This window comes from Oryzias latipes, chromosome 15 (genome assembly GCF_053564925.1).
Source record: "Oryzias latipes strain Hd-rR chromosome 15, Olatipes_Hd-rR_3.1".
Classification (NCBI taxonomy): Eukaryota; Metazoa; Chordata; class Actinopteri; order Beloniformes; family Adrianichthyidae; genus Oryzias; species Oryzias latipes.
In genome coordinates this window covers 24,002,094-24,029,780 of record NC_136251.1, presented here as the reverse complement: position 1 = coordinate 24,029,780, position 27,687 = coordinate 24,002,094, and the positions used below count along the sequence as shown (strand labels likewise).

The 27,687-nt window shown below is 41.0% G+C and overlaps 1 protein-coding gene across 4 annotated transcripts; it reads left to right on the top strand.

The window, feature by feature from the left end:
* Positions 1-2,301: 2,301 nt before the first annotated feature.
* LOC101158225 (serine/threonine-protein kinase MARK1) lies at positions 2,302-27,621 on the top strand. 4 transcript variants are annotated; one of them, XM_020709568.3, is made up of 19 exons: positions 2,302-2,899; positions 5,295-5,495; positions 11,358-11,411; positions 17,456-17,504; positions 17,783-17,848; positions 17,936-18,006; positions 18,705-18,761; positions 18,864-19,100; positions 20,014-20,133; positions 20,635-20,734; positions 20,821-20,933; positions 21,004-21,157; positions 21,752-21,933; positions 22,515-22,606; positions 22,723-22,863; positions 24,867-25,118; positions 25,316-25,342; positions 25,916-25,960; positions 26,045-27,621. In XM_020709568.3, the coding sequence occupies exons 1-19, from the start codon at positions 2,849-2,851 to the stop codon at positions 26,388-26,390; spliced, it is 2,358 nt and encodes a 785-aa protein (XP_020565227.1). In that variant the 5' UTR covers positions 2,302-2,848; the 3' UTR covers positions 26,391-27,621. The 4 variants fall into 4 exon arrangements, with proteins under 4 accessions (XP_020565227.1, XP_020565226.1, XP_004077172.1 ...); XM_020709567.3 differs by having other exon boundaries at positions 21,004-21,211; XM_004077124.5 differs by lacking the exon at positions 25,316-25,342.
* The last annotated feature ends 66 nt before the right edge of the window (positions 27,622-27,687 follow it).

Below are 27,687 nucleotides of genomic sequence, written 5' to 3'. Positions count from 1 at the left end.
TGCAAGCTCTGCCTTGCAAGTTGTGCCGCTAACAGGTCTCTATTGGAATTTCTCCCGATGCCTTAACTTCTCTGTATTTTTATTCTCATTTATTAAACTAATTTAACATATAGAAAAGTTAATCTATACTGATGTTCTTATAAAATACATTAGATTTAAACTTTAGCTTGTTGTTTCTCATCTTACATTACTGTTCAGGGTGTTACTCTCTGCAGCCACCGGTTTTGATGGATCGAAAAGGAATTCCCTGAAATGATCCTGACTCTTCATACCAAGTGGATGGAAAATTTACAATCAAAGGCACAAAAATATCATTTTAAATGTGCTCTCTCATCAAAACAATTGTAGTTGTTTTGTGTTTCACACATTTTATAAAATACTGAGTGGCCGAACTGGGAGCCAGAGTTTAAATAGGATAAAAAAACAGGAGGGAGCTCACTGCAGTTTGCTCCCCTATTTCTCCCAAACACAATGGACTAAGGCAAGATTAACTGTGACAAGTATTGTTCTTCTGGATCTACAAATCAGATCTGCTGTTAACTGTTCTCTGGCAATGAAATGTCACACGTCTAGATGTTTATTTGGACATTAACTAATAGTAAAAAAAAGGTTGCTAAGCCATATTTACCAAATTTATTTGAATTTTCCCTAGGAAATTCATTGTACGAGAGGCTGTACAAACCCTCCTATTTCTGAAAGAGGCTATTCCTGGTGGTTCCCACACTTCTGCAAGATGTGCAAAACCTTGCTGGCAAATCTTAATCAAGCTCAGGGCGGTATGGTGAACTGCCATCATAGACAGATGTTGCTCAGCTATCCATAGCATAATGACTTTAGCCTGTGCCCTCTCCTTCTGTTTCTACACTTTCTTCTTACCCCCTGTCCTGCAAATACAGTTAACTGCATGACCGTCTGCAATGAATGGATGTTAACAGCTGCCTCTTTTTCTGATAGTTGCCTGTGAGAGCATGTAATTGCATTTGGCCTGGGGTGTACATGCACTCTTTAAACCATTGTCAGAGCCCATTGCATTCCCCAGAAGTGCAACTCAGGTAGAGACAGAAAGGCCCAGACACGAAGAAGAGTGCTCTAAGGGAGCAACTGTGTGAAAGAACAAAAACACTCAATGCCTCATTGAAATATGAAAAAAAAATACAAAAAAATCTCGTTGCATTCCTCTACATCAGGACAGGTAAAATGCCTCCCTTGAGCCTGTTGTGAGGTGGATGGTTGATCCAGAGAAGAGCCAACAAGCACAAGTCCATACACACAATGCTAAATACTGGCCTCTGTGAGAATAACCCAGCCAAGAGTTGTGTTTTCCTGGAATAATGTAGCTGGTGCCAGTTGTCAAGGCTCAGAAAGAATAAGATCTGCGATAGTGGGATCGAATCCACTCCAGGATCAGATGCAGAATTCCAAAAATGCCAATCAACATGCCAAGATCGGGAGCTGAGCTGAAGCTCTTCTGTTTTGCTGATGTCTTTGCATAGTTTTCTTGCATCTGTATTAACCCGCAAATCCTGTGTGCTTAACATATCTAATGCTGTGCTGAGGGTTAAATAAACTGTAGATTCCTCAAACTCACAAACACAGACATAATATTCTCAGTGGCTTTCAAGTCCTATTTTCATCAGTTATTGTGACAGACTTGAGTCTTGCTGTGCTCATTGTTGTAGACTGATGGCTCTCCACTGTTGCAGACAAACCAGCAATCATGTGACAGCCATCAAAGTGCCCTGTTTGCCTGCCCTCCACAAATACAGACACAAAGAGGGCATGACATCTCACACAACAATGTCTGCACTGCTTCCTCCTCATTACGCCTGGAAGGCCAGTGAGTGCACTGATGAACTTTGAGCAGCTAAATCCATCACTGCACATGCGCAGCATGCAGGCAGCAAGAGCAGCCTGACATCTAGTGGATTAAGAGCAAGAGCGCACACTTGAATCAACGTAATCACCACCAAAATGGACAAAAAAATATCTTATTTTGATAAATAAAGAAATAAAAGCAAACATTTAAAACCCGAAGGATTTATGAAGTTTTTTTTTACTGATTTGTGTACTGTAGGAGCTGCGAAGGCGTTATACTGTAATAATCCAGCAGATGGCGCAGTTGGTCCAGTTATTTAAAGGTCTTTCCTCTGACCAGGCCCGTTTGGAAACTTGTTTTATTTAAAAAATATTGATTTAAACAAAATCACATAACAAAAAGTTCCCATTTCCTTAAAATATTTTTAAAAATAGAACATTTTATTTTCATCGTCTCCTTATTAGTGACGTTTATTTTGACAAAGCATAATAAAGTTAAGTTTTAGGGCAGAAAAACAAGCATCTATGTTGTTTTCATTTACTTTTGCGTGCTTTGACTGAATCTGAAGGACTGTCTTCAGCTGAGAGATTAACCACTTTCTGGTGAATTGAATAATGAGCCTCAAAAGAGCAGACAAAGAGCCTGTGTGCATGAAAGCGAACGGTGGGTGAGATCCCTCCATCCTTCCTGGTGGGAGGTTTGAGATGAGCTGCGCGGCGCGCACATCCGTCCGTCCGTTACCGACGCATCTTCCTGGCCTGCCTCCCCCTCCCTCGCCTGTCCTCCCTCTCCCCCGTTAGTCTCTCTCTTTTTCTATTTTTTTTAAAAAAACTCCTTTCCTGTCTGCTCCACCTGAAGGGAAGTGCTCAAAGCCGATAAGGAAATCTCGCGTGTCGGCGCGGCTCCATGGGCGCAGAGCTCCGGTGAAGAGCCGCTCTCCGCGGTGTTTTCAGGGGATGTAGAGAGAGCGGGGACGGAGCCTCCGCTCTGCCCAGCCCGCTGCACCGCCGAGCGGCCTGCCAAGCACGCAAGATGTCGACCAGAACGCCATTGCCCACCGTGAACGAGCGCGACACCGAGAATGTAAGTGTCCGGTGGAGGGTGGGGAGAAATGCGGCGGCGCGAGGGGGAACGCAACAATGGTGACCGGAAAGCTCTTATTTCGCCGCTTCTTTTTTTGTGCAGCAATGTGGTTAATGGCAGCGCTAGTGGAGGCTAACGTTACACCCGACCGATGGGTTTGGTCTGGTTCTCTTTCTGTGGGGAAGGACTGCGTGGAGCCGGGTGGAACCTGGAATAACAGTGCGGCTCTGGTTGCCCCACTTTTTTGCAGACTGCGTCAGAAAGTGGCTTTAGCGGCGCTTTTTGTCTCCACGTTGGGCATTCAGACGCCGTCTCTGAGGCCTCTGGGAAAACTGCCGCTCCCCGCTTGCATATGGGGGTATTTTCTATTCGACAGCGTCAATACTTTCAAAGGGTGGGTGGTGGTGCTGGGGGAAGTCGTTGTTGCCCTACTTTTCAATCGCAACGCTTGGCATCGCAATGTGGCAGCCGTCACCTAATTTCGCCCCGTTAGGCTAACTGAACGCTGGCGGCTGAGGAGGGAGTTTCATAATTAGGCCCCGATGAGCAGGCTTTTATCAGCAGGCATCGCCTAAACGACCTGGGACTTCCCATTGAGTGTGAAGGAATGCTCTCCTCTCTTTTATTGTGAAGTCCCAGAATATCAGGCATCATTTGAGATCAGATGAGTGGAGGAGATCCTCAGGCTTCAGAAGATTCATCTTTTTACATGCCAAAAATGAGGCTTTTATTTAATTTTTTATATGATTCCTTATTAAGATCTGGATTATAACCAGATTTTTAATCATTTTTAAGTCACATTTTTAGCCTGCTGCATCAAAGTAGATGCATTATTGAGCATCCCAGTATCAGCTTCTAATGCATTTGGCTGGCTAATGCATAGATTGCAGTGTGCCTATTAAAGCAGAGTCTCAGCATCACTACCATTAACCACAAAGGTGCTTCTATGAGGCCCCAGCCTGCAGATTGATGATGGATTATTATTACCTATACACATGACTGGCTTTTAGCAGCTTTTCTCTTTTGTTTGGTTACATTTTTGCAAGTGAAACCAACTTTATCAGCAAACATTTCTTATGTGTGGGGGTATGTATGGTTGCAGGGTAGGCTGGTTCGGGTGATGCAAACCCTGCAGGGTGTAGCGTTTCCCTAGTGAAATGGGAGCAGGGCAACCTGGGTAATCAGAGCAAGGTTTTATTCTCCGGCTGGGCGTGTTGCTTAGGAGTAAAGGATCATGGGATCACTGACCTGGACTGACATTAGCAGGTGTTTTAGAGGAGAAAAAGCCGCCTGGAGGAGACTGCGTAATGTCTGTGTCAGTGCTTTACCTAGTTCACCTTCACACGTGTGTTTTCTTTCAAGCAGATGCAGATTCTGGTTAAAAAGCTTTGAATTATAAGGTTTATTTTTTAACAATATTATCTTTGGGTTAGAATTTGAAATAAAATGTGAAGAAATAGTGTAACGGTGTCTTTAGTAAAGGATTTAAAGTGCAGAGTATAAGAAGAGGAAACCGCATCATTTCAGCCAAAGTTTTTATGTTTTTGTTAGTTATACGATAAAATAAATGAGAAAAATATTGTACCTGACCCATTTTTCTACGATTAAGGACCTCTTGTGAGCTGAGCTTGTTAGCAAAATCATAGTAAATCTTTGCTTTGATGGGTTTTTCTGTTTTTTGATTTTAATTTTTTGAAAACAGAAAATTAAATTTATGGTTTTTACAGCTTTTTTTCCTAAGTTTTGAGATTTGTCTTTAGCAGTGTTGGAGGTCATCTTCAGACCTAAAGCTCCAAGGACGTTTTTTTATTAGAACGTATCCTAGAATTGCCAGAGGGGCAAAGCAGAGACCATTTTCGACTTCAAAATATCTTCAGAAAGGAGTGCTGATGCACTTTCCTGCATCCTTGATTTAAAAAAAAATAAATAAACATCAGACATTTGCTAATGATCCTGCCTGAGGCACATGGGAAGAATGTTCACAAAAAGTGAACTTTTTGGCCACTATGATCAAAGTGAAGAGTTTCTTAAAAATGGCTCCTTTCCTGATTGTTATGCATGCAGGTGAAGTGATCATTCTGGGTTTATGTTGAGGCCTGTGGCACAAATTGGTGTATGCATTGACCACCGCATGTTCTAAAAAATTAGTAGACAATTTAATTTAAAGCACATTTAGATAACCACACTACCTTAAAAGGCAAATGTTACTGCTTTGCCATGCAAAACTGTACGAGCAAATGTTTATTTAAAATACCCAAAAGAAATGTTCCACCTTTTTGACACAAAAGCAACCAGTTTGGACTAACTGTGTCGTATTTGTGTGTATGCAAATAATAGTTCAAGACTTCCTGTGATGAAGAGCCTAATTTCCTCCTCATTTGTCGCTCTCCTGCAGCACACGTCAGTGGATGGCTTCGTTGAACCCCCGCCTCCCCCAACAAAATCTGCGAGTCGCCACAGTCTGCCGCGATGTCGCAACTCCTACACCTCTGCAGACGAGCATCCTCACATTGGCAACTATCGCCTCCTGAAGACCATTGGGAAAGGAAATTTCGCCAAAGTGAAGCTGGCGAGACACGTTTTGACTGGAAGAGAGGTAAATGCCATCAGTTCTTTGAGGGCAAAACAAAATCTGGAAAGTTGAAGGTTTTTCCTCATTAAAAAACAGTTTTTTTTGCCAGGTTTTAGAATGACCTGACAGGTCGAAACTTTAGATAAACAAGAAGATTTGCCAAAAATAGTCATTTCTAATGCAAACCAAACCAAAAGTAGAGAGGAGCCAAGTACTTCCCATCATTTAATAAACTAATTACCGTTTTCCTGTGCGGCCAACATCGGAAAAAATGTTGGGCCACTATTCTTTACAATATTTATTTAAATATGCAGCTAAACAGACATGAACAACTGCCAGAAATTTGAATCTGGACCTGTAATGGGTCCACTGCATGACTTCCTCTCAAATTTTTAAAACATTTGCTGATTGATTTTTGAGGCCTCTACCTTTTTTCATGACTCAGTTTTGGCCTCAAAGACATTCTTTTAGCAGGAACATACTTTAAGGAACACTTGGATCAGACAAAAAATTAATTATTAAAGCAAAAATGGGTTTTCAGGGACGATTCTTGGCAATGCTAAACGGCCTGGGTGTCAACAGAAAACATCTGCTCATTAACGGCACCTAGAGAAGCCAATAACACTTTTCCTGGATTTCAGACCATTTTTTAAAAGCAGATGGTTTATAACACATTAAATAGGACTCCACTTAAAAAAAAACAGATACTGAAAGGAAAAGCTTTTCATGTTTACATTCTTTGTTTCCTAAAATGCAAGCTTTAGCTACAACTGTCCTTACAGTTAACTACAGGCCGTCTGCAGGCGAAAAATGGATAAACTTGTGTGGGGCCCGCACGAAATGGCGAGGTTATAGATCCGTTAAGCAAAAATGTTCATCCACATTTGAACCCTATGCAACACGCAAGGGTAAATAAAGGGTGAAGTAGGTCAGATGCAAGCGTGTCGTATAGATTTTTCCTCTTTTCATCCCCACCAAATCCTGTGCACTGTGCAAGGAGTTTGTTAGTGCTGTTCACATGATAAGTGCCGGCTCCTTGGATGTCTTTGCATACACCCAGACTGTTAAAAAATCAGGAAATTAGACACAGTGTAGTGTGTGTGTGTGTGTGTGTGTGTCCTACAGGCTCCTGGATATCACCTGCACACCTGTGTGTGCGACATTTGCATGCAGTCAGTAAGGAGCCAATACTTGCACTTTACTAATAACTACAGTGTTGCGTAATTGCGTGCAACTTGCAAATACTTCGCAGTATACTTTTCACATGCATGACAATCAGACGTTCCATTTTCTTAGAATTTCTCAAGCTGGCCGTATGAGCCTTAAGGACTCTCCACGTGCCGGATAACCGAAAAACCCGCAGCACAGATACGATTCAACCTCCATACCCAGGCTTTAGCTTAGTCTCTGCCTGAAGAACTACAAAATGCATAGTTAAAAAAAGGAGTTGTATCACAACCACAGAGAGGCCATTATTTGTTCAAGTTTCTCCCACTCTCAATAGTTTTTGGTTGTTTTTTTTATATGACATTTGCTTTAGATTTGTTCAGATTTGTTCTTTTTTAAACCAAACTAGTTCAGTCACGTCTTTGTCTGCCACACTCCTTCCCGCTGTCGTACACTGTGTACCTGTCGGGTTGATGGACACCTTTGCTTTGATGTTTGGTTAATTAGTGCCGTTTCTACGACGTACGGCACTTTGTGATGGACCTGATCTAGTGTCTTATCCACCCTCATCTGAGTTTCAGAGACACTGAGTCATATCAGTGTGCAGAAGTGTTCTAGCAGGCCCAGCTGGTAACAGCGAGATCCGCTCGGTGTCCTTTGATTTTTAAAGCGATTGGATTGAGGCTGCTAAACGCAGTTCTGGCAGAGAAGGTTGAACACTACTTTATTTGTTTGTTGAGACCTTTGCTGACTCATCGGAATGCTAAGACAAGATCAAGCCAGAGAGAGAAACTGTAGAAACGTAACATAACCAAGAAAAATGCAATCCAAGCATTAACTATGGCCCAACTTTTCAGATTAGACTGGAGGGCAGAAGGCAGTTAAAGAGCCAAGAGTCCTTCCTTACTAAATTTACATTTTTATATATATAAAAATAGGTTTATTGATAAAAACTGTATATATTCAATAAACTGTTGCATGTCTTTAGTAAAATCATTAGAAAATAATTCAGCATTGATGCAAATAAGTTGTGAAAGACATCCTTCTTAGTTGTTTCTTAATAGTTTATCAAACACCCAGCTGTTTTTCACACCCAACTGTTACTAATCTTTCAATATGAGTTATTAGAAAATCAGCTGTGGTAAAAAAACAAAATAAGAACAGACACACAGCAGAAAGTAGAGGTGTGAAATTAAAATCCAGTGATATTGCTGTAAATGTGGTTGTGATATTGTAGGTTTGGCCTGATTATCAGCGGTTTAGGTCAGTGGATGTTGTAATGTCCATGTCATTTGTGTAGCTTGGTTCTAAACTACAATTTAATGACTGTTTCTTTTGCACGTTGAGGGAAGGTGGAGGTTGGAAGTTTGTCTATTTGGTTACATTCAACAGTTCATGGCATCAAAAGGGACAACATCACTTGATCTTTAGGTTCTTTGCTAAACGGTTCAACTGATAAACCTTTATTAACCAATAGTCGTTTTATCGTTTTCATGACAGCTTATTATGTTTTTTTTGAACAAAATTTCCTCTTTTCAGAGGTTTTTTACTTTTTGTTTCGGTTTGTAACAAATACTCTGTCAGGGGACTTTTATTCTTCTTTCTGTGCTAATCACAAATATTTCTTGATAAAATATCAACGTTAAAATCCGTCAATGTATTATTCACAATATATTAACGTTCCAAACAGAAAGTACCTGCTGACTCTAGATTCCTGACTTGGATTTTTTTCAGGAAGGGGTTATGATTTTGGAAAGAATTAATGCTTATTTACCATTATTTGTCGTTTTTGTCCTGTGTTGATTTCCCGATGAAGTAGATGTAAGTTCCCTCTGTCTGTTCTATTGTTTATAGTGTGTTTTATTTTGAAATATCTTATATGCATAGTTAGTTTGGCATGAAGAATAACTAAACAAATAAGTAAATAAATGAATAGTGATTAGAAAGCTCATAGCTTTGAAGAGGAAATTCCTTTTTCCCTCTAGTTGGGTTGTTTCTTTTTGTGTTGATTTATTCTAGTAGTTGTTGGTCTACACTGAGCTCCAACATAATGGAGAAGATGGTTATTTGGCAGAACAGTTTAGTAGTGAGTAAAGTTAGCAGTTTGGAAAGGAAATCAATGAAAACGTCCAGTTTTCTGTCTTCTCAGGTTTGAAGAAAAACTGAACATTCTGGAGATGCTTGGACATTTTGGATATCATACCTCTGTAGTATTGATCTGAAATGCTGCTTCCTGCTGGAACTGAAATAGTTCCTGTAAGCACACAGGTTCATGGCCTTGCGGTTGCAAAACAGGAGCTCAGCGGTAACGTCAACGCGTGCAGGAGCACGTGAACATGTTGAGCTTACAAGTGATGCTGTGACTAAGTTTGCCGTCATCTGTCCAAACATTCATGTGTTTTGTTTTTTTCACGCAGGGCTAGTCATAGGGCCTGAGCACGGTGAGGAGCATATGGCCGCTAAGCTGCGCATGCGCTGAATAATTAACAGTGATGCCTGTTGTCCTTCTGCTGCGTTGAAGCTGAATTATTCACCCAAAGAAAGTCCATCAGAGCTCAAACCCACAGTTTGATGACTTTGTTTAAAGAAAAGTAATGTCATTAACCAAGTAAGGACTTGTCCAGCTTCTGTGTGCGTACTTCAACAAACATGTTAGCTCGTAGCAGGAGAAGGAGAGAAATGGAGCGTCTGTGCAGCTGCCCACCTAAGACATTCTGCAAATAGGCACCACCTGCACACTTTCTTTCTCCACAGCGTGTGGCAATCTCCAGTCTGAACTCTCCTCTCTTTCTGCAAGGATTGTATTCAAACAAAGCGCAGCCTCTGGTTTGGGATGAAATTAAAACATGCGCCGACGTTTGAGGGGGGGGGATTTCTGCTTGGGTTGAATAACTTGCATCTTCTACACCATGACTCAGCATTTGCCACAGGTATCTTTAGATTAGAGCAGCCCTTTAGAAAAGCAGCGTTTTTGGCTGCTTATAAGGTCGGATGGAAAAGTCTGTATAAATTGGGATGTTTTTGATCTCCACAGTTGCAATAGAGCTGGAAGGTCGGATTATGATCAGGCAAGAAAATGAACAAAATAAAGAAGTAAAATTTAATATTTGCTTAAGACTTGGAAAAAAGGCTTTTTTTTTTTTAATAAAATAGTTATTTTTTAAATTTAAAGTGAGGATTAAATTTTTGCCCCACTTGTTCCAATATATTTTACCGGTCCAAGGTGCAACATTTTGTTATATCTGTTAATGTGGTAAAGTGCAGTAGAAGATGAGACCAGTGCTCACAGCTTTTTGTCCCCTGGGCTCTATAAACTCAAAACTTTTGTTTTTTTTAGTTGCTGAAAAAGGAATTATGACAGTATTTGATAGGTTTAGAGTGGAATTATTATTATTATTTTTTCTTAAATATTCGTTGACGACGACAAAACTGCCAGAATAAAACTTCTTAAAGTTCCCTTCTTGTGCAGAATCTGCAGATTCATTTACACATATTTGGTTTTGTTTTTTCGTTTTTATTGGCTGCTTTCGGCACATCGTTCAGAAAAACCACTTTGAAAGAGAAAAGACAAATGCATTGGAAATCTTTAATACTGTCGGCTGTTTGAGAAGTCTCTGGAGGCCTGTAGGAGCCGTTTAACTGCATTGGTTAGCTCCATTACCACCATGCTATTGTAATGAACGTCCATCTTTTTCTGAATTGCATGTGGTTGGACCACATAAACACATTCAGAAAAAGGAAACCAGTCATTTTCTATACTTCCCTGTGAGGACCAGCTTTCTTCTGGTGTAACGGCATTACACCATGAAAGTGCTTTGTCGTTCATTTATCAGCATGATGTGTGGTTTATTTATTTTTTTTGGTACTGGTGACTCTGCAGTCTGGCTCTGTTAGTGGTTTGCAGAAGCTGCTGAGTTCTGTGAAAGCGAGGAGAGCATCTCTGTTTCGCTTTGCATTTTGGGAGGATTATTGCAATGGATGCAGGCGGCGGTCGATAGCTGACCTGCACAGTCATGCAGACTGACGCCAACCTCACAGGTTCAGCCTCCCAAACTGATCTGCTCCTGTGAGTTTAACTGTTGTGTGCAAATTTTTCTCTTTCTATATCTCTGTAAACACTTTTTAAAAATTATTTAATAGATTCAAATAGAGTGAATATAGTGTGGGGATACTTTTTTTTTTTTTACCCTCCCTTTGTAACCCATCTACATGCCTCGTGTTTATGATTCTGTGTTTAAAGTGGTTTGTTCTGTCTTGTGTTTGCTTGGACACCATTGAGCTGAATCGTGGGAGAAAAGAATCGTTGCATTCTTACTGCATACGTTTGCACATGTTTACCCTCAGTGTCAAACACGTGTGTTATACTAACTTTAATATATCGAATATGATTTTTATTAACTTACACCTGGTTTCTGCCAACTGAGAGGTTTTTCTTCATTGTTACTTGCTTATTAGCAAATCAAAAAGAGATTTTTTTTGTTGTTTTGTTCTTGTTTTGTAAACCACTATATTAAACCGAAACAAAAACTGTGACCCAAAAATCGAGGGTTTGAACTGAATTGTGGGGAAGGTGAATCATTGCATCCCTATTGTCTACACACTGAAGCTTGAAAATGTTGCTTCGTAGTTTAACCACACAAAGGGTCTCTGCTGTCTTTGTCTAAATTTTTCCTTCCAATGCTTGGTTTTTCACATGGTTCTGTTGTCTTCTCGCTCTAGGTGGCGGTCAAGATTATAGACAAAACCCAGCTTAATCCGACCAGTCTACAAAAGGTGAGTCATTTTTTTTACAGCCAGCTGGTAACTCTAATGTCCAGGTTGCAGCATTCAATAGCCATTCTGCCTTTTTCTCTTTGAACACAGGATGCGTGGGTTGCGTAATATAATCAGAACAGAGCACGAGGCTTATTTAGACTCTTGTCACCCTTCCTTTCCTTTGACGGTCAGTTTGGGATGGGAAGCGGGTGAGAACGTCTTAGTTAACCTGATTGATTGCTGCCGCAGAGAGTTTGGACAGATTATGAAATCTTTCTGCGTGTAAATGCAAATATGAAGTAATCCCTATAATAATGTGAACTCTGTTGCTGTAAGAATACAAGCCAGCATCTCCTACTGTGAGTCTAAAAATAAATCACATGTGCGGCTGACCGATAGGAATGCTTCTCACAACATTTCCGACTCCATTACGTTCCTGTAAAGGAAACAAACTGAGTTTTCAGTTACAGCGAGCCCTGAGGCGTTAAAGCGCTCTGATTCTCCTAAACGGACTTTTGCCTTTGTGCTTGTTTATTCTGATTGTAGCTGTTTTGCTGGTGTCCAGCATATCAAGTGATTTCAGCAGCTTGGACTACTGGAGGTCATGAACGTAGCGTAGCGGGGCCGATGTATCATGCGAGTCTGCAGGCCAATCAGGATATCTGTGATCAATTATTCAGAAGGTCTGTCATATGTCAGCTGTAGTGGACCTAAGAGGATCTGTCCTTTCAGCTTTTTTTTGTGTGTGAGATGACCCTTTTTTTTAAAAATGCGATGACATTTGAGCACATGGCTGCAAGCTGCGTCTGTTTTATGCTGTTGACGCTTGTTTGCGTGTCTGTGATGGATGTATATGAATAGCACATGTGGATGTCCAACGGGCTATAGATTCCTGTAATGGTGTACAGATGTGCCATCTGCAATGCAGAACCAAGCTTCTCTTGTAATGCAGCAGCCGTCTCCCTGATCCAATCGATTGTCTCATGGACTTGAAGTGTCCTGTTCCTTCCCTGTGAGAGCTTTACTGTGGAAACATTTTATGAAAGCATTTTAGCCACTCTGATGCAGGTTAGACATCAAGGTCATAGGGTTTATTTTTTGTGACCTTTGATTGTGAAAATAGCTCCCTTATCTTATTTGTTAGTCACAAAAATGTGCCTTTATTTTAAAAAGATCAAACAGAAATAAACTCGTAGTTCGTAGTATACCGGTACATAAGAAGAAGCTTCACATTACCACAACTGGGTTTTTTAAAAATTGATTCTTCTAATCAATGCTCAAAATTGTTTTCTGAAAACGAGCATAAATTCCTGTCAGGAAAGCGACCTCTGTCTGCTTTGCTGGCAGAAGATCCTAATATTTTGTAACTTTTGTAATTATAAATACATAAATATATATATAAAAAAAATTCCACAAGGAGAAACTATTTCTGTGCAAGATTTCTGGAACAAAACTCTAACACATTAAGGGGACTGTTCTTTTGCCACCTCTGAGTCTTGCTTTTGCTGGAATTTTTCTGTGGATTTGTGCTTTATTAGAATTAAGTTTGGAATATTGAAGTGAATATAAACATGGTCCTTAGTCCAGTGGGATAAATTCTGTTATTTTTTAGGAAGCTACTAACAAGGTCACATGAAATAATGATACAGTTTATCTATTAGGATTATATTTATCCTGGATTGAGTTTTTACTCTTGACCCTTGATGGGGTCAGTCGAGGATTCTACATATGAAGAAATTGCCTGTCATAAAAAAGTGCAGCTCTGTTTTTATTTATGAGTCGGATTTTAAGTCAGTCAAAATGCTACTGACCTCTGTGTTTTTTTTTTATCGTCTCAGAGGAGGTAGGCGGTGAGCGCTCTATGCGGCACCGTAGGCACAGCCGGCACTCTGCAGATCCTGCAGAGTGACATACATGTTGCTATGCACATGCAATAAAAGCTGGATAACAATGAGTTTAAGGTTATGAATGCCTGTTTTTATTATTTTATTTTTTTACAAACATCTTCTTTCCTAAGAAGACAATGAAGTAGACCCCCCCCCCCCCCCACACACACACACACACACAAAAAAATAGTCATAAATAAAATGAATTTTTTTCTGGACAAATTTCCATTTATATAATATCTCAGATACTTCGCTATGGGGTTTCCCTCTATTTTTAATTTTTTTTTTCATCCAAAAGTCAGTTTGAAAGCAGATTCCGAGTTTAAAATGCGACTGGTCTGATCTCACGAAGCTTACTGGCTCTGCCATGACTTTGTGAGGATTTCAGTCCAACAGGAAATGAGATCAGCTGAGCTCCTAAAAAAAACCCTCTTCAGATTTACCACAGGAAATGCATCACATGTCGGACGCGGTCAGATGTTGACGTTGTCATGGTTTTTAGGCGATTTAGCCCTAAAATAGGCCTCCTAGTTAATCCCTTCTTCTAACTAACAAACACTGCTGTCATCCCACCATATAGATTAACCCATAGCCCTTTCTAATTTGTATATTTGATCAGTACTTTTTATTTAATAGAAATTGAAAAATCTCTTGTAAAATCTTTAAAATGTGCCTTCAAGCTGCTGTATAGCTGACTGTACTGGACATTTTTCCTGTTTATTTGCTTTAAGCAATAAAAAAAGTTCTTTTCTGAATGTGAAAAGCCCACCAAGAGGTCAAAATCTCGTAATGGCTGTTGTTTACATCGACCTTTGTCCTGCCACTGTGCATTAGCCAGTGAAACGCCACGCAGCCCATAGGCTATGGAGGCTTTGGTCCTGTTCAGAAGACTGGAATGTAATTAGACGGGCAGCACGACTGTCTGAGGTGGACTGTGGAGGGACTCAAACATTCAACCTTCTAAGAAGTGCTGAGACGTGCCGGTTTGCCAGCGTACTATTGTTTAATGACGGTAAGAAATGAGCATGATGTTGACGGGAAAGAGGACCAGCCGGGAAGAGGGAGACAAAGAGATGAGGCAGACAGTTGGTCTTCCGCTTTGTGTGTCTCATCCAATCCTTTTCAAGGGAATTTCTCTCAAAAATGCACGCACAAATGCGGCTAATAGAGACAATCTGCGATTCATAATCTGTGTTTAGCCACTGGGACTGAAAAAGTCCAGTCAGTTCCTGTAGGTGTCCCCTGTCAGATATCTGCTGTTGTGCCCCTTCTGCATGTAGACTCTGCTGTAATTAAGGCTAGTTTGTGAGTCTGAGTGCCTCTGGGTGGCTGGAAGTAGGTCACTGGCACAGACTGCTGAGTTCCATGCACACATTAAGCCGCGTCGCCGTGCACGGTGCACCATTGTTGTCGTTACTATTTTTGTGACTTTTGTCTCCGTTCATCAGCAGAAATGACCGTTTGTACCTTAATCGTTGCCTCAGATATTCCCTGCAGAGACATGCCTCGCTGTGACTCCCCGTTGTCTCTGTAGATATTATTGATACTGATAGCGTACAAAATCAAAGACCTCCAACTCATTATCTCTTGTTGGCGTTCATGGCGGCTTGATTCCTATTGGGTGTGTATCGACGGGCTCCGTGTTTGTTGTCGTTTCCACTGTGCTGCTTAGATTTGCTCCAGTTTTTTTTTTTTTTTCCAAGTGGCTTCACGCGTGCTTCCCATGTGAGGGCCTTCAGGGTAATGACGCAGGCGAGACAGAGGAAGATTGAAGAGCCTAACATGAAACATCAGCCCTTCCGTCCATCTTTCATTCGGGGAAAAATGAAGAATTTCCTACTCGTGTTCCGGCACACTTGAATAGATTCATACCTTCCGCTGTGACTTGTTTGTTTATCCCATGTTGCAGTCTGGTCACTGTGGCCAGATCCTTCCACTTTAAATGCATGAGAGGAAAAACTCTGCTTTCAGAGGTCGGTGTAACATTTTTTTTAAAGATATTTACCGGCCTTTTATTTTTATTTTCTTTGATTTTTCAACACATACAAGCCTCATTTTGCCTCATCAATTAATTGAGCTGAATGGGATGTTTCCTGAAAATTCCAGAATTGTTTGTTACGAAAAGAGGCAGAAAATACCTGTAAATACATTTTATATCCTTATGTTTTCTACAGTGATTTTGAAGTTTTGGCCATTCCTCCAAAAGCAAAATATGTTTTTAAATTTGTAACAAATTCACACTTTTTGATATGTTGGTCTTAAATGCTGTTTAATGCTTTCCTGTCTCTTTGAGACAGTCAGTCTGCTCTGATTGGAGGAAAACACTATAATGTGTTCCTACTGTTCTTTCTGTGAATGTGTGCTGTGCATTTCTGTAGGCACAGATTATGCAAATGAATTTAAGCATGATGTCCATGATGAAGGGTTTTTATTTATTTATTCTTAGGAATGTGGTGATTCAGGCAGTTCTGAAACGGTGTCATCAGTCAGAATGAATTTTTGCTGTTTGTTCTGGATTTAGTTAGATTGCGAATCTACTTTGAATTAAGAAGAAGAAAGAAGAAAAAAAAACTTTATATCAGAGGACAAAACTGAGACCAAAAGTCACAAAAAACATCCCGTTCAACAGGAAAATGGACTGAAATCTTCCCCTGATGATGAGGGTTCTGTTTGAAACTATTTTCACTTTAGTCTTCTGTGAGGTGGGATGATGATGCTGCATGTGGGAGTGATTTAAACATCTTACAGCCTTCACCGAGCTGTAGAAAACAGCAGATAACTGAGCACTTTGTGCGGCTCCAAAGATAACACAACAGCATCCTGCTTTGACTGAAAAGTCAATACCTGTTTGAGGAAAAGAGCAATATTAGGAGCTCGAAGCTCTCTGCTGCAGATTATCGTGCACTTTGAGAAGTTTGAATTCATGAAGTGAGGAGGTAGGAATGAAAAATAGAGGCTGGAGAGTAAGTAGAGACAGAGCTCAGAGGAAAGTCTCTGCAGTACAGTTTAGCTTGAGTTTGAGTTTAAAAAAAAAAGCAAAAATTGACTCGATTACAAATATTTGTTAGAGAAACTGGAAACTATTTGATCAAATATTAAAAAACATTCATTTCTATGGAAGAAAAATCAGGATTTTCATTGGGCTGATATTTTTTTCAGAGCACATTCAGCAAATTTGCATTTGGCTGAGGATTTTTTTGTTACTCCAATCTGTTTAATCAATGGTATTTTTGACATTCTTCTTTATTAAAGTTTTAAAACAAAAAATGAGAAATTGTTTGTAAAAAAAAAAAAAAAAAGCAATTATTTGAAAAGAACCTTGATGTAATAATGAAAAAGTGAGATATTCATGTTACTTTTTTTTTTTTTACTAAATTCATATTTATTGCTCACTTGAAATTTTTTAAGGGGAACATTTGTCATTTTGCAGCTTAAAGAGGTGCAAGTGTATAACTCCAGGAGTTTAATAAATGTGATACAAGGAGATGGTTACCTTTTTAAAAAAAGAACGTTGCATAAAACTCTTCTACTTAAAGCCATTAAATGTGAAGGATCTTAGTCTGACTAACAGTCTGAGCCAAATTTGCCTGAAAAACCAATAGGATGGAGCTGAACTCAGAAGCTCCACATAATTGGGAGTCACAGCAGAAGACGACGTGTTGCTCAGTTTGCTTTTATATGCAGAGTATTATCATTCAGTTTAGTTTACCTCCGTTATAACGTTACTGCTGTTTAAGTGTGTGCACGGTGAGATGATGCTGTTGGCCCTCTGTGAACCCGTCCTGCTGCTCTGCAGTGGCTGGCAGGCTCTGCTGCTGCTGCTGCTGCTGCTGCTGCTGAGTGGCTGTTTTGGACGGCTGATTGGTCAGACTGCTTGCCAGCGTCTTGTCAGTACAGTTGTAATTCTGTATTTTATCTATGTAGGGCAGACTTCAGTGCAGCGTGGTCACTGAATCAGTCAACTTGCTTTATGCACCACAGAAGCCTCCCCATCATCATGTTCTCCTTTGGTGTAATCCAGTTTCTGATTTATGCTGATATTTCAGCTGGAGTCCTTTCACTTCTGTAGAAGTCCTGAAAAAATGTTCTTTGAAAGCATTTCCCTGCAGAAACCATTGCTGTTTGACTATTTGATGCATTTTTTTGTGGATTAAAATCTCTTCTGTGTTTCCACAGCTCTTCAGAGAAGTCAGAATAATGAAGATATTAAATCATCCTAATATAGGTAGGTTGTAGCTCATACATAAAAATCATGATATTAAGAAAAATATAAAAAAATATTTGACATTTTTAGTGTTTTTTGTTTTGCAGTTTTTTTAAAGTACATATTTCCTATTTGAAGTAGGATTATGTAATTGATTTTTTTATTGCTTTTTCTAAGCTGCAACTTTTTCCTTATTTATTTTTTTTTTTTTTACGTTTTCTAACCAATAGCATAGAACGGTTAAAGTAGCTAAGTTCTAGTAAATTCTTATCTCCGTATATTCTTTACTTCTTTGGCAGTAAAATTGTTTGAAGTCATCGAAACAGAGAAGACTCTTTACTTGGTTATGGAGTATGCCAGTGGTGGTATGTATATCATTTTAAATCTATTTCTTTTTCTATGCTTAATTTTTTTAAATGACTTACATTTTTGTGTATTTTTTTTTCCTGCAGGGGAAGTGTTTGACTATCTAGTGGCTCACGGCAGGATGAAGGAAAAGGAAGCCAGATCCAAGTTCAGGCAGGTGAGTCACCAGAATCTCCGCTGCTGTCGTCATCTCATCAATGTTTTCCAGAGGAAGACTGCATGCACCAAGATCGAGCTTCGTCACTGACTGCAGAGGGAAGGGGGAGCTCAGATAGGAGAGGCTCTTCTGACACCTAGTGGTTCCATCTAAGAAGCAAGACGTGTAACGTAGATGCAGCTTCTGTCATCCTGAGCTGAAAAAAATCTGCATTCTATATATATTTTGATCAGAATGCAGGATCCTTGTGTCTAAAAAAACACACTATGAGTGTGTAGACGGTTTGTGTGTCTTACTACGAGTGTGTGACAGCTCAGAATTCTAAAAGGTAAATGCGCTCCTGTTTGTGAGCGCGCTCAGGTTGGTGGTTTCCACTGAGAACGGCATGTTTTCTGCCCCGTGTCTCTTTTGTTTTGACAGAACTCAGTGCGTCTTTCATATGTCATGTCCAATAACTGGTGAATCAGAGAAAGAACTGTGGCTTTGGAACGAGATGCTCCTTAAACTTTCATTTTTTTATGAGTTTCGTTAAATATCAGGATGATTTGTTATTCTAGTGAATTAAAATCATTGTAGTAAAGTAAAAAACAAAGTACAAATCAAAGAGACTAAAAAAAATTAAAGAATATTTGCTTCTAACTGCTTCCCTCTGTCTTCACATTTTCTTTTTTACTTAAATGACCCGTGTCATTGTACAGATTGTGTCTGCAGTACAGTATTGCCACCAGAGGAGGATAGTTCACAGAGATCTCAAGGTAAAATATTGAAGCCATTTTGTTAGATAAATAACGTCATTGATCATATTTCCTTGTACTTTTGTTTAATCCTGCCTCTTGTCTTGTTGGTTCTGTCTGCAGGCAGAGAACTTGTTATTAGATGCAGACATGAACATCAAGATCGCCGACTTTGGCTTCAGCAACGAGTTCACTGTGGGCAGCAAGCTGGACACTTTCTGTGGATCTCCGCCGTACGCTGCTCCTGAGCTCTTCCAGGGGAAGAAGTATGACGGTCCTGAAGTGGACGTTTGGAGTCTCGGGGTTATCCTGTACACACTGGTCAGCGGCTCCCTGCCTTTCGATGGGCAGAACCTCAAGGTGAGCATTTGCTCTAGAAATGATCAGGATATGTACAACAATTCAAACCTGTAAAAGCATGGGCAACATTCTTTTGTTGTAATTATGTGAAAGTGGAGTTGTTTGGATCCATAAAAGCCTAAAATGTAGGAGTTTGTTCATTAACTCCATATAAATGCTGTAAAAATAATGTAAGGATTGCTGCTGGAGAAAAAACAAATCTATTTTCTGAGACTGATCCCTTTGCTGATGAAAATTGCCCCATGCTGCTAACTTACACTACAGTAACTTACATCTGCAGCCTGAGATTTGTGGGTCAGAAAACAAGAGCCTCAATGTTGATAATGCAGATCTCAATGCAATAGACTGATGATTTTGTTCAGATGCAGCAGAAATCATGATAGAAAAGGTGAACTGGTAGAGACCGTAAAGGCCAGAATTCGCAGAAAGTGCTGAATCAGCCACTTTAGATATTGGAAGCATGAATGAGTCCTGGGGTTTGCTGCTTCAATTCATGAATCAAAAATGAGGTCTTCTGTGTTGAGACACGATGAAGATCAATTATTGTTGCTTTAATATTGCAGAAGATTTGAGAGAAAAAATATGCAATGCAGAATATACTTACTTATGCATGCGTATTGCTGGACTAAATAACCTACTTTTTGCATTGCACTATTGACGTGTAAATGAATAGATTGTTAGGCCATATGTTATGAGAAAAGACGTTTATCAGGGAACTCGTCTTTACTGTGCACAGCTCAATGTGGAACTTCAACACACAAGCCTACAGGACCTTTCAAGTTGTTCCCAATGTTGATAAATGTTAATCTTTTCATTTGTACGAGCTGAAAATGAAAGTCATGCTCCCTCTGTAAAATCCCTTCAGTCACTCTTTTCATGTTTGCCCCCCCCCACCCGTCTCTGTGGTGTGCAGGAGCTGAGGGAGCGGGTGCTCCGGGGAAAGTACCGCATTCCTTTCTACATGTCCACAGACTGTGAAAACTTGCTGAAGAAACTCCTCGTGCTGAACCCCGTCAAGCGAGGCAGTTTGGAGGTATTCTTGGAGTTCTGCACCGGCACTGCAGCTCCACAGCTGTGGGCCTTCAGCTCTGAAATGTTTGGCACAGCAGCAGCTGTCACACAGAAGCCCTTAATTGCTGCTTTCAATTGTCAACAAATTGCATTTTAGAGCATAACATATCAAGGAACATCATTTTTCTATCAGCTAAAAGATGTTTCGCACAAGAAATATGTAAATTTAATTTTTTTTTAGTGATGCATGCATCTGTTTTCATTCATTTCTGCAGCCAATAGTGAGGCTGAAGTTTCTACTTTTTTTTCCTTCAAGGTTTTATGGAGTAGTCAGTTCCCTTCATTGTGTCTGCAATCAGTAAATACCTCGTCCTTATAGCCAGACTGCAATCCAATGCAGATTTTTGTACCAACAATTGATAATTGTTAACTTTCAGCTTTCTGCCATGGCAGTTGGGTTGTCTGGTAAACTCGTATCTACTAGAACTGACTTAAAACTCAATTACTTGTGCTGATTTGTTAGCAAATCATGAAAGACCACTGGATGAATGTGGGCCACGAGGACGATGAACTCAAGCCTTACGTTGAGCCAGAGGCCGACTTTAATGACTCCTCCAGAATAGGTTTGTCTCTCTCTGTGAGATTAGTTTTGACATCCTTGCTTTCTTCTCTAAAAACAGATTCTCCATTCACATCTTGCTTTCCTCAGAGCTCATGGTGACAATGGGATTTCCTAAAGATGAGGTCACAGAGTCCCTCCAGAACCAGAAGTATAACGAGATCATGGCCACTTACCTTCTGTTGGGTCGAAAAGCTCCAGAGGTGAGCTCACTTCCTTGTTGATGCCGTCACATGTTCGCCTCCTGCCAACGCGTTCTGCTTGGTGTTTCAGTTTGAGGGCAGCGAGCCTCTGACGAACAGTGTTCTGGGCCAGCGGCAGAGGCCGACCAGCGACATCAACAACAGCTCCAGCGTTTCTCCCGCTCACCCCAAGGTCACGCGCAGCATCTCGACCAATCAGAAGCAGCGCCGCTACAGTGATCATGGTGGGGATGATGATGGTGGTGGTGGTGGTGGTGGTGGTGTCGTAGAGAAGCCAAGTAAAGTAACATCGCCCTTCCCAGCTCTGAGAGTGCTGCGGGCTGCTTGTTGTGTAGGGAGAAGTTACTCAGTCACTGCAGGATCAAACAACAGCTTTAACTTTAAATCAGAGACCAAACTGAGGACAGCCTCACAAAGGCATCAAGTTGTTTGTCTTAAATGCTAAAGAGTGACTCGGCCTAATCACTGCTCTGGCTGTGCAGCAGCTTCCTCCTGTGTCTTTGGAGACATTGTTTGTTGCGCCATCTTCTGGCTGTCTGCTTTCCTGCAGCTCCCTTTGGAACAGCACTTCAAAGCATGACGAGGGAACAGCTTTGCTTCTTAATACATGCTCGTCTCAGCTTCTGTAGCTGTACGTGTGATGGGAAATCGTGATCTTTGCTTTTAATTGATACTCAATTGGGTGCATCTCCTGGCTTTGATTTGCTTCGCTTGTCGCTTCGTCACTGTACCCGTCTGTTCCCCTTTTCAGTGTTAAAGACGTTATACGAGGGACCAAATAAAAATAAAGGAACGTATATTTTTTTGGCCTCTTTTAGTGGGTCCATCTGTGCCACCAGCAGTTTCGTATTCCAAGCGGGGACAGGCCCTGAGTGTGGAAAGTGACCACAGGGAAGAGTGGGACGGAGCGCACCGGCTCGAGCTCAGCACCTCAAAGGGGGACGTTCCTGCCTCGCCGCTGGGGGTGCAGGAGAGGAAGAAAGCCACAAGTGCTGTAGGAGTGAGTTCCTGGATTTATGGATGTTGAAAAAAATATTTATGTATTTTAAATATATTTGTAAGTACTATAAACACTAAAATAGATTTATTTTTCTTAGGTTTTTACAAAGTATCTATCACACCATCCTGGTGTTATACATTTTTTTTAGGTTGTTTGTTTTAGTACTTCCGGTATTAAGAAGTATTTTTTAACAAGTGAAATCAGAATAGCAAAACCAAACTAAACCTATACTGGTTTGTAAAAGCCAACTATAAGTTTGAATGAGTGATTTTTAGTTACTTACCTTTGACTTTTTTAATACATTTTTCATTCATAAATCTGATACTTTTCCTGCTTCAGAAATGTAATTGCATGCAGAGCCATTTAGACCAGTTTCTTTACTGACCAAAACCCAGAGAGGGCCACCGGGTTCAACCTCAGTGTTTAGAAAAATACACTTCATTTATGCCGTTAATATATAATTGATGTGGCTTTTTGAAAATGTGAAGTTCATCCTAATGTTTGCCCTCATGTTTTTTTGTCTGTTATGACCTTGTAGTGAAAAACGAATCAATGCTTTTGGTTTGCCTGTTCTCACACAGACCAACGGTTCAATGACTCGCAGGAACACATATGTGTGCGAGCGATCCTCCACTGACCGATACTCAGCAATTCCCAACGGCAAAGACAGCAGGTATGTGATGAAATGCTCGCTGATACACAGGCTGGGAGTTTTCACTGTTCTGGATGTTGTTCTGCTGCTGGTTTGTCTGCAGATAAATCGCTTTAATGAAACTGGTTTGTTCTCAGTTTAACTGAAGTTTCAGGGAGCACCCCGTCGACTGCAACGAGCTCCACACGACCACGTCACACCAAGTCCATGTCCTCGTCGGGGCATCCTTCAAAGAGCACACTGCCCCCTATTGAGGATAACACAGAGCTGAAAGCCAGGTCAGCAGTAGTTATTTCTACCTTTTTTTTCCATCTTTTTGTTGACATGATGGCTGCATATCTTAAAAGGACTTAAATTGAATTTTACTAAAATAAGGCATTAGAATGTCTTAAATTATCGTCAAATTTTTCTCATCAATGCAATGTGACTTCCTCTCACTTAATAAAAAAATATTTCTGGGATGCGCTGTGCCATAAGGTTTTTTTAAGTAGCTTATACTCGTTTGTGCGGTAAAATGGGAAAGTGCAAATTCAGGGAAAAATGGCTTTAAAATGTGGATTACTCATGGTGGTTAAAACTGGTTAGTGGAAATTCTTCAGAAGCAAACTGCACGGGTTATCAGAAGACATTTAAACTTGGCACAATGAGTATTATGGTGATCGAAAAGGCAGACTCTAGCTCCTTGTTTCGTTTTTACTGTCTTAAAATAGATTTTTAATTGTTTGTAAAAAGATCCTAAAGTCCCACTCAAATCATCTTTTAAGTTATTTTCAAAGTGTTCCCAGTGGTCTTTTAATTATAAAGATACCATTTGTAGCCCAAAAAAAACCTATGTTTTTCTAGGACATAGTTTCTGCAGAGCGGCAGTTGCTCATTATAAATTCACCTCTGAGTTGTGGACAGGACCGTTGGTGTGGAGCAATCCATCTCCCACTAGCTTACAGCCCCCCCCAACTGAACATTACCAGTGAAACAAAAATGGCGAGCAATATTGGAGCCATCCAGCCGTACAGTTTTAAGGCTCAGATTAGGTAAACAAAGACGTACATGGATTGATTTGTGTACAAGTGGGTGCCTCAGAATGGAGCAGAGCAGAGAACTTCTGATTTGCTCTTGTAGCTTCTACGTCATGCCTACAAGTTTTTCCAACTGGCTTTTTTCTTCTAATTCCGGTTCACAACTATTTGATTAAAGAAATACTTAGAAATACAATTTTGAGATTAATTTTCTTTAAATATACCCTCCACCATGAGAAAAAGGACACATGTACGTGTTAAAAACAGCAAAAATACCATTTTACACGGATGCTCTGTACAGGAGGGGCCAGAGTCGCCTTCACCTGCTGAGGAGACTGAGGTCCTTTGGCGTGTGCAGACAGCTGCTGAGGACCTTTTACGACACTGTGGTGGCCTCAGTGGTCCTTTATGGAATTGTGTGCTGGGCGGGGGGCAGTGCAGGCAGAGACTTGAAGAGGCTTAACAAACTGGTTAGGAGGGCCGGCTCTGTCCTGGGCTGCACACTTGAGTCCATCGAGGAGGTGGCGGACAGGAGGATGTTAGCTAAGCTGACATCCATCATGGATAACCCCTCCCCCCCCCCTACACCAAACTGTAGAGGCGCTGACCAGCTCCTTCAGCACAAGACTGTTGCACCCTCAGTGTAAGAAGGAGCGCTACCGCAGGTCATTCCTCCCCACAGCCATAAGACTGTACAACACCGTGTCAAAGTGACACTCCACGGTCCCAGGGGTGTTTTTCTGTTTAGTCATTGATTCATTTACTTTTGTTGTAGTTGTTGTTTTTTCAATTTTAAATAGTTTTTTGTTCCTGAACAGTTGTTTGTTTTTGTTCTTAGTGTGAACTTCATTAGTTATTTCTGTATTTTGAAAAAATTTGTAATTTTTTTTTTTTTTTTTTACAGTTTACATGTTTTGCAGACCGCATGTTTTTTACACTTTTGCAGCTGTATTTATTTAATATTTATTTCTTTATTTAATAAGAATCTCATTTTTGATAATAATTTTTCATAATAATTTTAGTAATATTTTTAATTATCTAATATAAATGTAATTTGTGATGTCCTTTATTGATGTTATATTATATAGATTATTTCTGAATGTCGTGTTGCTGCCACAGATAAATGAAATTTCCCCATTGGGGGATTAATAAAGTCATCTATCTATCTATCTAATTGGATGGGCCTTTTAAAAATCCTTAACTTAAATGTCTGTTTCTGTGTGGACACCCTGGTTTAGATGATTCATCTGTTTAATCTGTTGCAGCTCTTCTCCACGCGGTCCCTCCACCTCTCCGTCTGCACACAGCATCACCACACCAGAGAAGAACCGCTTTCCTCGGGGCACCACCAGCCGAAGCACCTTTCACGGAGCTCAACTCAGAGATCGCCGCAGTGCTACTTACAACGGACCCCCAGCTTCGCCCACGCTGTCCCACGACACGGGGGCTCTCGCGCAGCAACGCAGGGGCACGTCAACGGGAATCATCAGCAAGATCACCTCCAAGTTTGTCCGCAGGTCAGTGAAGGGAGCTGTCGAGGAGTGTAAAAATGCAATGGTCTCACAGCCAGGGGAGCGAAGAGCTGTCTGTTTACTTGTTTTTAAAATGAAACATGAATTACTGACCCCCCTCAGTAACTTGGCTCCTTGTCTCAGCTTCAAGCTGCCCCATCTGCTAGAAGCTCACAGCTCTCTCTCCTCTTCTCCCCACCTAGAGCTATGTCTTTCAGGTCAACCCGGAGGTAGGAGAACACAATGCTTGCTGCACCTGTACTTCTATCCAAAAAAAAAAAAAAAAAACTCTAAAGAGACGATCCCCCCCCATACCGTAATGCTGGCCGTGTGTAATAACCCCTACTCTGCCCACCAATCCACTTCCTCGCCTACAACCACCCCTGTTATGCCGTGTATCTCCTCCTTTTACGTCCACGACTAAAAATCTCAGCTCTGTCTCTACTAAGCCATCAGATATCTACTGTTCGGGGCCCTACATGTCCTCTCCTTACTCTCCCTCATCTTCATGCAGAGCTTCAGAGAACCAAAGCACAGCAGATATCTGAGCACTCTTTGCACAGCACTGGGGATTAAGGAAAGGTTGGGTGCATCAGATGGGATGATGGGTAATGTGAGCTCAAAGAGGTCACCTCATTGTGTGCTGATGAGCCCCATGATACCCGGGAGTGTGGATTCTTCCCTGGCATGATGCCTGACACCCCCCTGTGTGTCTCCAGTGAAGTTTTTGGGGGTGGTGGGAGGGTTCCCTTTGAATTTAGAGCATGAAAATGAGAAGTCTGTTGCTGTCCTTTTTATTTCAGGGTGCCTAGTGAGGGAGAAGCCAGTGCCAGGACAGAAACTCCAAGGTGAGAACGGGGCTGATCTCATAGATGGACCGAGCATCAATTTTTATCTGCTCACCCTCTTTTCTGTATCTTCTGATGCCGCAGAAGCGCATCTGGCGACTCTAAAGAAGATGCAGGCCGAGATGCCAAGCCCCGCTCGCTGCGTTTCACCTGGAGCATGAAGACCACCTCTTCCATGGAGCCCGCCGACATGATGAGAGAGATCCGGAAGGTCCTGGACGCCAACAGCTGCGACTACGAGCAGCGTGAGCGATTCCTGCTTTTCTGCGTCCACGGCGACGCCCGCCAGGACAATCTGGTTCAGTGGGAGATGGAGGTGTGCAAGCTGCCCCGCCTTTCCCTCAACGGCGTGCGCTTCAAGAGGATATCGGGCACGTCCATCGCCTTTAAGAATATCGCCTGCAAAATTGCCAATGAGCTTAAACTGTGATGGCAGATGGGGGTCCCAGTCAGTCTGATGAGCTCTGGTTACAGTCTCTTCTCATCACTGGATTAGTGTTGACTTACAGGACAAAGTCAGCACTGGGGGTCCTCGCCTGGCTGAATCGGGGGGGGGACTTGGCTGGTAAAGTGCAATACTGGCCACGAATGTACTGTTCAGGTAGTTAATCCGAGAGATCTCGTAACCTCTAACCTCTGTGATAGACTGATGGCAAAAAACAGCTAACTCCTTTAGCCCTTTGTTTTTTGCCTGCCTTTGGCCGACTGACCTTTTTTTTCATGTTCCAAGTGAGAGGTTATGTAAAACATGCAGTATGCAACCGAAGAAGACCATCCTGCAATAAAGTTTCCACTTTTCTTTTCTAACTTTGGCCCAATAACCATTAAATTTACTGCAAGCTAAAATATTCGCTTTTTCCACCTGTGCTAAGGCAGTATATAAATCAGGCTGGAGCTGCCCATCGTATGTAAAAAGAGGATTGTACTGTATGAGAACATCTGCAGGTACTGTACGTACATTGACTTTACGTTCTGTACAGAATTTAACTGTTAATACTGTCTTTTTTCATGGGATTAAGTTCTTTCCTAATATGATTCTTGCCTCTTAGAGGATATTCTTTCCATTTGTGATGTTTTTTTGTTTTTTTTGAGAGCCACCGTATGAAAATAGTGTTTTGAATTTTATTTAAAGAGCACTAAATTATTTTGTGAATGAGGGGGATTTGTTCCCTTGCCTTTTATGTTCATTTTTTTTCACCCTACGGAGAAAAAAAAACACAGTTGCACCGCATAGACTTGAGTTGAAACTGAAAATACGTTCACTTTATTTGTTTTCTCTCTGCAGTAGGAACAGGTGAGTCGCAGATCCCTGCTCCAGCTGCACAAGTATTCCAGGGTATGCAGGGGCGTTCCCTTCCATGTCAGTTTGGTGGTCCTCATTTCCAAAAGTGCAGTTTTTTTTTACAGGGTTGCTGTTGAAAGAGACGGACGGGTCGTCTTCATCATGAGGAAGAAGATTCTACTGTAGAGCCTTTCTGAAAGGCCTGACTCGCTCTTGTGACCAGTGATTCTGCAGATCCCTGTGCATCTCTTTTATTTTGTTCTCATTTTTATTTCAACTGATTTCATTGTATTTATTCCATCGCATTGTACTGTGCTGCTTTGTAGATTTGAGGCGTGCACTTTGTTGGAGAAAATTAAAAGGATTTTATTTGTTTGTATTTCTTGAATTCCTCTTTTCTCCAGACTTTTTTGTCTCGTCAGGTCGATGAAGAGGCAAAGCAATG

What these genes read in the sequence shown, in the direction of transcription:
- LOC101158225 (XM_020709567.3), top strand. Translation starts at nt 2,849, where the DNA reads ATGTCGACCAGAACGCCATTGCCCACCGTGAACGAGCGCGACACCGAG. An exon ending in ACGTTTTGACTGGAAGAGAG is followed by an intron (nt 5,496 to 11,357) that starts GTAAATGCCATC and finishes TTCTCGCTCTAG; the next exon opens with GTGGCGGTCAAGATTATAGA. An exon ending in TCTTTCAGGTCAACCCGGAG is followed by an intron (nt 25,343 to 25,915) that starts GTAGGAGAACAC and finishes TTTTTATTTCAG; the next exon opens with GGTGCCTAGTGAGGGAGAAG.